Raw genomic sequence first — 9,370 nt, 5'->3', positions numbered from 1 at the left:
TATATATATGTGTGTGTGTGTGTGTCAGTGAGAGAGAGAGAGAGAGAGAGAGAGAGAGAGTGGGGGACAGGCAGTGATCATATTTTCGTTTATATGGGACTCTACAAAGATCTGAAATAATTCAAGAGGTGTTATTTCTTGTTGGGTTTTTTTGTTTTGGTTTTTAAAAAAATAGTTTCTGTCTTAGTATCGACAAGTACATCAATACTAAAATGAACTTCTGAAGCAGCGGAAAATTGAATCAGAGAGAATCTATCGACGAAAAGAAATAAATAAAGTATGATCAGCACATGGAGCCCTCCAATCTTGTGCATTTAAGAGGTGATATCTCATTAAACTGTTGTACAAGATAGGAAATGTTATGAAACTTTTTTAGAATTTCCATTTTGAGCCTTCAAGACCTAAAGCAAAAGGTAAGTATCAATTTATCTAGACTCTAGACGTTTTGTGCTACAAACAGAAAGAAGCTCTGATAAGATAACATCATATCACGTCTTACAACTAACTATAATATGCATGTTTCCTATTGTATATAATTTCTTATATTTTCTTTTCCTTGTTCTGTTTTTCTTATTCTTTTTTTCCAGATATTGGAAGAGTTTCCTATGACGTCGACGGGTAAACCACACAAGCAACTAATGAAAAAGATGGCAGAAGAACGATTTGGGCAAACTGTGAAATAAACTCACTATTTTCCACTTGTGTTGCGTTGAAGAGAACAGCCTTTGTGTGGTTGTATTTGACGGTTCAATTTTGTTTGAATGAGTGTGTAATCATAAATGAATTTCTTGTGATAGTTGCAACCTAGGATTTCAATAACGATAGTTGAGCTCATTACAGTGCATCTGTGTGTGTGTGTGTGTGTGTGTGTGTGTGTGTGTGTGTGTGTGCGTGTGTGTGTGTGTGTGTGTGTCTTATAGATGGCAATGTATGACTGTGCTTTGTTACATTGAAGTTCCATTTGAGTAAATAAAAGTGTCTCTTGATTCTTCCATTATTTTTCTTTTTGAAGCTCCATTGCTAAGATCTCAAAAATCGATATCTCTTAACCAAATTCCAACAAGTCAGACAGCAAACATTAAATTCCAGTAATAAATTATGATGTTAGGCACATGGTAACCATGGTAACCAACCAAACATACACTATATTAGACAATCCCATTCTCAAATGCCTTCTTCTCTCTTAGTTTTGACCCATTAGTTTTCCTATTTAGCAAACAAAATCACATGCAGTGATGAAATAGTCCAAGATTTTAATATTACTGTTATGCAAATACTTACGGACTCTAGAAGTATGCCATATGAACAAATGCCCCCCCCCCCCCCTATTTTTTCAGCCAAAACCTTTTGAAACACTACTAGTTGTATTATTATTTGATATTATCTTCTAAATGAGCACTATTTTAGAACATAGAATGGGCACACATTGTGTGAAGAAATGAAGACATTCGGATAATAAACATATAAGTGAGGAAATATCATTAAAAATACTTGACTCGACAAAAGGTCTTTGGACATCTTGCTCGCACTGGAAAGATAGAAGGTAAATGAGGCGGAGGCAGACCTAGAGCAATGTAGTTGGAAAACCTAAACAGATGGGTGACGTGGAAACACCAGGATGATGTAGAATTCTTTGAGAACATCCGTGCTGAGAAAGGAATTAAGAACCATGATTGCCGATGTCGGTTTCAGATCTAGAACTTGATGGTGAAGTTAGTACGCTATTTATCTTCCCTTTTAAAAATACAGATTTTTTATTACGCAGGATATGTGTTAGTTTAATGTCCATCTCCAATAGGTTTCTCCAACATGAGAGGTTTCAATAACGTATTGAACAGTTTCGTTCCATATGCAATCTTTTCTAGAAACATTAATTAATTTTCTGGAGCATTTCATCTTTCTTTTTTTGTGCCGTGTTTAGCTGCCATGTCAGTGTTGGAAGGAATATGCTGTTGATAAGTTTTCTTTTTACTTCTATTGGTACATAATGTATATTATGTTTATGGGTGAGTAGTCTTTTTGTTGTCCTAATTTCAATGTCCAGTCTTTCGTCATGTGTAAATATGCTCCCCATGTATTTACTTTCCTTAACTTGTTTGAGTTGAGTCAGTTCCGTCGGTGGTGATGTATAGTGGGCCTGCGTTTCTGCTGACTTTCGTTAAAAGTACTTCTGTTTTGGTAGTGCTGATTTTCACTTGGTACGCTTCGCACTTTTTGTTTAGGCTATTTGTATTTTCTTACAAACTGTTTTAGTTTGTATTCGAAATACTCTAGTCATCGGCGAATCGGAGTTCATTTCCACTGATGTTGTCCTTGTCTTTATGTAACTCTCTAATAACTATGTCCAAATACTAGTAGAAACGAGGAGAGTACACGCCCCTGTCTAAATGAAATCCTGACAATACTGGGGATCACCATCCCCTTTCCACCAACAAAACCTTCTCTAACACATCCTCAGACCCCCCTACCCCTTTCCCGCTTCCTGAGCGTGAATAGGTCCGTGTCGGCGACGAGTCCGCTGTGTTTCAGCTCTTAATGATGAAAACTGTGTCGATCGGGGTGTAAAAGCATTTACGTTAAAAAACTGAAAAAATAGCACTCACACTTGACTCACACTCTTCAACAAAACTTTTATTTGTAATTACAAACGTTTTACACGCCCCCCTCCCCCCCCCCCACGGGAGTAGTTATTATCTTGATTAGTCTTGACGGGCCACTTCGACCTTGCCTGCCAGGCCCAACCCAGGCTGAAAGGCATTTATAATTTCCCACCAAACAACCTGGGTATATTTGTTTGATAAAAATCCAAACGAAACAGGGACACTCCTCTTTTTTGTGTGATGACGAAGCCCCTATCCGCTACACCACAGACGTCAGCACATATCAATGTTAAAATTAAAAGAGCTCTGGTTATCTGTTACAGTATTATACAATCTGCTGCCTGCGTACCTCTTGCACGACAGCCCAAAGTTTAAGGTTTAGACAAACAGGTAATGCTTTCAGCCGCCACTACACACTTGATCCTATACTGAACAACAGATTCCCCCCTCCCCCATTTTAAAAAGTATAATGCTCAATCACGAGTATCTATCTATATTATAATTTTGAAAGCTCGTCCCTTTGGTCGCCTAAAAGTTCCGAACTACTTAACGGTGGTTCAGAATCATTTAAAGGGTGCATAGTTATATCATGGAGTCTGAAGTTACTGTAGTTTAATTGTCAGTTTTTCATTAGTTTCGTTTAGATTTAATCTTGGGAAAGTCCATCTTTTAAGACGCCATCGTAAACAAGTGAGGCTTCCGTTCACAAGCCGTGCGCGCTGATACCAGAATGACTTCACGATCGATTCTTTTGAGTTCGTTCGTCAAATGGGGCACCTAACTAGTTTATTTACAAAATGCATAGCGATTGCAACCTATAATACTTTTTCAAATAAGTTCTCCGGTTCAAAATCATGAAAATCTGGCTCCGTAATGTTCTTAGGGAATATTGGATGCTACCTTCGTTAAAGTTTTGAGCTTTGAAGAGAGTGATTTCTTCTAAAAAGTGACACAAAGGTCGACACCACCATAATTATTAGCAACAGATAATTATCTGTTGATATATTATTATTCAGTGGTTCCTTTTATTTCACAAGGTTGCTATTTAGGACTCCTCTGTCGCTCAAAGAGAACAGCATACTCAAATAGACCCAAAGTTTTGCTGGTTGTATCAACGAAACACATAAAGAAAATCATCTACAGTAGACTTTATTGTACACAGAATTCCTGTTATCACCAAAGGATTTCAAATCCCCGTATTACCCCCTCTTCTTTCTATACATTTCAACTTCCCTTCGCACGAAATAATATTCTTCCAACAGATCTTAGTTAACACGAAGGAATGTTGCTTTGTTCCGTCATTCCTTCCACCGGACTCTTTCCATTTCCTTTCTTTTTTCACACAGTAGCCTATTGTTGTTAGTGCACGTCACACAACACGCGTTTAATAAGCTGACATATAATGCGCATCTTGCCCAAATCGTTCCTCTGCCATCTTCATTAGTATTTTCTTGTCTGGTTTGCCCGTCGTCGCCTCAGGAAAGCTTTCCAATACCTGAAGACAATAAAGAGCCACAAGCAAAACTACTTTAAAAAATTTGTCGAAGATGAACTGTTGAAGACAGAAATTTATCAGGTGATAAAACCATAAATTGTGGTTTCTGTTTACTTTTGCAGCAAACAAAAGAGCCTACATAATAATATGTGTCAACATCTCATGTTTATTGGTTCCAAATTAAGATTAATTAATTAAGTGGAAAATGTTTAAAAGGCTGCGCCTTGTCGAATCTGCTGCCGTTCACCACCACTAAAGAGTGGACGGTCAGAGGGCGCCCATTATTGGTCCTTCCTCTTTTCATTTCCCCTGCATCAGATAGCAAGTAAAGTGACGACATGTGTCTCTTTTCATGTAAACCTGTCAATCTGTCAAACTAAACTGCTTCTTGAGTATTGTAGATTTTTAGAACATTGTAGAGCCATCTCCAATACATTATACACATTCATACGCACAATCACACATCTATGAACAAGCTCACGGAACATTAAGGTAGCACAGCTGGCTAAAACCGTATAGTTCTATCTAATGCCAAGATCACTCACCATGAAGTATTTCGGAACGGGCGTACATTCAATCTCGCTGCTGCTAAGGAATATTTTCTCACAGAAGTCTCGCAAATTCTCCTCGTCCAAAGTCTTGTCTTTCGCCGGTCTCACGCAAGCACAGATGTTGTGGAAGAGAACAGTATCTGATACCTGCAATTTGTCAAGAGTGAATTTTAATTACCCTTGATAATTAATGAGCATCCTATATTCTATAATTAAGCTTTTATTTAATAGTGGTCTTTGCCACAATTTGAGCTCTGCTTAGTCAACGAAGGCACATTACAAGATTGTTCACCCGTCTTTCTATGTTATTGAAAAAAAAAATCAGTAAAACGTATCAATATATGTGTTTTCTAAATTTTCTTAACAGGTATGATGCACCTTGCTTGTATTCTCGTAATATGAGCAAAGATAGTTTAAAAAATAACAAACCAAAACAAAACAAAACTTTTCTTTTTGAGAATAGGAACAAAACTCAAAACGAAGGTGGGTCGTAGAGTAATGGAAGCTGTGAAATATCTCGAAAACGTCTAATGCTTGAAACGTCTATGGAGCTTTGGAACTTTTCAGTCCCTTAAAATGTTATTCTTAATTTTGTATGAGGTATTTAAGCCTCCACAGCAACTCTTGGAAGGCACAGCGGTAGTCAATAACCGGTATGGTTCGCAGTTCGAATAAACGGCTCTTATTAGGTTTTTGATATGGTATGGGTTTTATACCTCTGTAAACACTATAAGGTTATTTAAGAGACGGGACCTCCAAATTTGACGTCCATCTCCGAAAGGACACAACGTCGGACCGAGGTGACACTCGAACTCCCGAATCTGCAACCTCACGATTACGAGTCCGGTAGCCTAACCACTAGGTTACCCAAGCCACCAGTTAGGCCGATAATGCGTTCAAACTTTCGTCCATCAAGTTGATCTTTCGGAATAGGAGATGACCAGAAGTCTCAGGAAGCTAAGCCGGGACTGCAGGCTGGTTGAAGCATTTCTAGGAATCATTGCTCTAGTGTGCACAGAGTTGTGTCCCTTGTATTGTGTGTGTTTTTGGGGGGTGTGTGTGTGTGTGTGTGTGTGTGTGTGTGTGTGTGTGTGTGCGCGTATGTGCGTGCGTATGCGTGTGTGTGTATGTGTGTGTGTGTGTGTGTGTGTGTGTGTGTGTGTGTGTGTGTGTGTGTGAGAGTGTGTGTTGGGGGGTAAAGGGGGGAGGGGGCCTGCATTGGTGCTAAGGAGTATTGTGAAAGAGACTCCGATCTTAACCCTCTTTTCGGCGACAGCATTTAGTATTCTCAACTGAGGTAGTACCTTTTACAAACAATAAGGAGTCCTGGTTGTAGGCTCTGTGTTGTAGCACGATTTCAACCACAAGTGGTCCACTGTACTAGAGAGCGACAGTAAAAAGCCCCCCTTTCTGCTTAAAAAATCAGGACGCAAAACGACAGAGCTGTCTCTCATTTTGTTTTCTATCCACTTGCGATTCAGTTGTTTTGATGGAATTCCAGTTCATCTAGATAAAAGCAATCTTTTTCTCGTTAACACACACGCGCGCACACACACACACGCACACACACACACACACACACACACACACACACACACACACACACACACACACACATACACACACACACACACAGATTAATTAAACAATAACCAAATTCAAAACCCAAACCAGCAGGTCGTGTACTCACAGGTACTACTACAACATCCATCACATCAGGGTGAGCCATTATCTTCTTCTCTAACCATCCTGGGTAGACGATATAAGAGCCGTACATGATGATGTCCTTCTCTCTGCCAAGAACAAAAAGATTTCCCTGGTCGTCGAAAAACCCGTTGTCCTCTGTGTTGAACCAACCATCTGCCGTGAAGGCCTTGGCAGTGTTTTTGTCTGTCTCCTCCAGTTTGTTAAAATATCCCTTGAAAACACCAGGACCTAGAAACAAAATAAAATCAAATAAAAAAAAAAAAGGCTTTAATGAAATCCCCAACTTCTCGACAAAATGCCTTCCTCAACCTTGCTAGGTTGCACATAATACAACAAACAATTTTTTTTTAGAAATGAAATAACAAAGTGAACCTTTTACTGTCGAATAGGTTTAACGCTCTTTTTAACACTGTAAGATTATCTAAGGGGTGGGACCTCCGAATCTAATGTCCATCTGATAGGACCTGGGTAAGTGGGTGGAGAGACTTAAACTCTCCCCCCCCCCCCCAAAAAAAAAAAAAAAAAAAAAAATTAAACTAAATTTAAAAAATAAAATAACAATTTCAAGATACCCCGTTCGCCAGCGTTGGGGATTCGAACGCCATTAGTACCACACTTCAGTATTTCATCATATGCGCTAACCGCGTGCCCACACCCAATGCATTTTAAAAATGTGTAAAAGTGTTACACAATTTGAAAAAAAACCCATAAGAGAGCTGTAATTGTCTCACGCAGGTGTTTGGAGGGTGCCTTCAGTAGGCATCTTTACTTTCCTTCTGTTGTTTCTGCGTGTCTGTTTCCCTTTTTGTGACTACTGAATAGCCGTTATTGTGTCGATATGCTTCTCTATACTCAAACAAACAAACTATTTAGGCTTTACCTCTGACATGTATGGTCCCGACTTCCTTTGGCTTGCACTTCTCTTGGTCTTTGTTCACCAGGCGGACGTTATCAACATTTACGGGTTTCCCAGAGAAAAAATCTTCTTCGGCCTCTGAAATAGTGTTTGTTCAGAACTGCACTTCCATATTTACTAGCACTTGATGCATTAGCTGCAATGTGTATGGTGACGCTCACCTGGCAAGCTACGTCCAAAGCATGGTGATGAAGATGATGATGATGGTGATTTTTTTTTTTGGGGGGGGGGGTTTCCTTAATGGGCCCAGGGGACTCCACGAAGAAATCTTCGAGCGAGAGCGAGGCTTTTTTTCGACTCCATTGTCAATATACTTAGAGGCACCTCCACTCGTCGAAATAACTCCATTCGAATTGCCATTGTTCCTGGACATTCAAACATATGTTTGACATCTTCCTTTTCATGGCCTCTTCTTCGGCAACGTGGGCTGAACTCTTCATTTACAAAGTTTACCATCTCAAGCTCCAATGATGGTCCGACCGCACTCTCACTAGCTCAACCTGGTCCCAGCGACATTGACTCAAAGTGGCAAGCCGTCCCCTTTAAAATAGGGAGTACCGTTCTCAACGACGACAGCCACAACCAATGGGGAAGCTCTGATGATGATGATGATGATGATGATGATGATGATGATGATGATGATGATGATGAAAACAGTGTAAAAACATTCGGGGGAGGGGGGGATTAAAACATAGGTAATGCAGTCAACTTCGAATCCCCCCACCCCATACCGTATACCGCCAGCCCCACCTACCACCAGGTTTTATCAGTGCACGACACTGACACCAACATAAACATATTATGTACCTCTTTAAATGGCGATCTGCCAACTGCATGACATTGAGTTGTCCCTTCCAAGGAAACGCACCCCGAAACACCACCGGCAAACTGGGCCGCCAGTAATAGGATAAGATACAACTTTATTGTCCTAATCCTGGCACATTGGTTTGTTGTTTCAATTAGTACACACACACACACACACACACACACACACACATACACACACACACACACATACATACAAACATGCACACACATACCTACGCGCGCACATGTGCACACCCATATACACACACACACACACTATCATCACACATCCTCTCTTCCACCCACATCTGAGCACATGACCATAATAATACAACAGTATGCTTGCACTCACAAGCAGGCTAACAGTCACATACATAATATAAATGATCAGTAGGTATACACTACACACTGCGCATGACACTCACTTGGTAGCAGTGCAGTAATTATTCACCCTTTCTCCCACATCTCATTGAGTTACGGACAAAGGAAAATAGCTTATCATGACAATATTGTAATTCATCTAGTCATGGGAGAATCATTTCTTTTGACCTTGGGTAGTCGATGTTATTTAACAGAGGGTAGCACTAAAAACCGCTTTAATGCCAGCCCCGAAATACCGCCAAAGTCATGTTTGTCCCAATGTTGGCGGTACAATGTGGTTTGACTATTAATATATTTAAAATATGAAATCGTACCTGTCAATGTAGACTGGCTCATAATAGAACCCTCTGTAGAGCCATAAAGAAGGAAGACTTTTTTAAAGATCTTGAGCAAGTCTGCAATCAGATGCTGAAGAAAAAAATACAAATTAAAGACCGTTTCTGAAACACCAAGTTGGAGTTCTATTCTCATTATTAGATTTTAAACAATTTTTTCAGTTAAAAAAGGTTATGAATTATAAACAGGCACTGGCTGAAAACATATACCTGATTCATATGAAAAGGGAGTTGTCATTGAGCACCTGGCCAGACAATTTGTAATTCAATGTTTTTCTGAAGAAAAAAAAAGGAATATTAAAGTTACCAGTTTATGAATGCTCCGCCAAAAATAGGAGGAGTCTCAAACTGATGATCCATAATAATATTATTATCTTTTTAGTTCCATTCTAAAGAGAGCTGTGCTGGGCTCTTTACGTTAGAAAGAAAACACCGAATAAGCTTGTTGAACAAACGAACCCAGTTGCTACTACTGCAGATACTACTACTACTACTACTACTACTACTACTACTACTACTACTACTACTACTACTACTACTACTACTACTACTACTACTACTACTACTACTACTACTCC

General features: G+C 39.5%; 2 protein-coding genes across 2 annotated transcripts in view; one reads left to right on the top strand and one right to left on the bottom strand.

Moving 5' to 3' along the window:
* Positions 1-700, top strand: part of LOC101846712 (2-succinylbenzoate--CoA ligase) — a gene marked incomplete in the record, with an annotated part of 14,148 nt that extends 13,448 nt beyond the window's left edge. The window contains 1 exon segment of the mRNA XM_035973793.1: positions 588-700. Coding sequence (XP_035829686.1) covers positions 588-683 — 96 coding nt within the window.
* A 3,284-nt stretch (positions 701-3,984) lies between these two features.
* LOC101846481 (medium-chain acyl-CoA ligase ACSF2, mitochondrial-like) overlaps positions 3,985-9,370 on the bottom strand; it is a 7,825-nt gene continuing 2,439 nt past the window's right edge. The window contains exons 2-6 of the mRNA XM_013091264.2: positions 8,772-8,865; positions 7,234-7,347; positions 6,337-6,581; positions 4,641-4,793; positions 3,985-4,095 (exon numbers count right to left, since the gene is read on the bottom strand). Coding sequence (XP_012946718.2) covers positions 3,985-4,095; positions 4,641-4,793; positions 6,337-6,581; positions 7,234-7,347; positions 8,772-8,865 — 717 coding nt within the window. The remainder of the gene's footprint in view (positions 4,096-4,640; positions 4,794-6,336; positions 6,582-7,233; positions 7,348-8,771; positions 8,866-9,370) is intronic.

Source organism: Aplysia californica, unplaced genomic scaffold (genome assembly GCF_000002075.1).
Source record: "Aplysia californica isolate F4 #8 unplaced genomic scaffold, AplCal3.0 scaffold00030, whole genome shotgun sequence".
Classification (NCBI taxonomy): Eukaryota; Metazoa; Mollusca; class Gastropoda; order Aplysiida; family Aplysiidae; genus Aplysia; species Aplysia californica.
The sequence above is the reverse complement of the archived record's forward strand: the minus strand, read 5'-3'. Positions and strand labels throughout refer to the sequence as shown.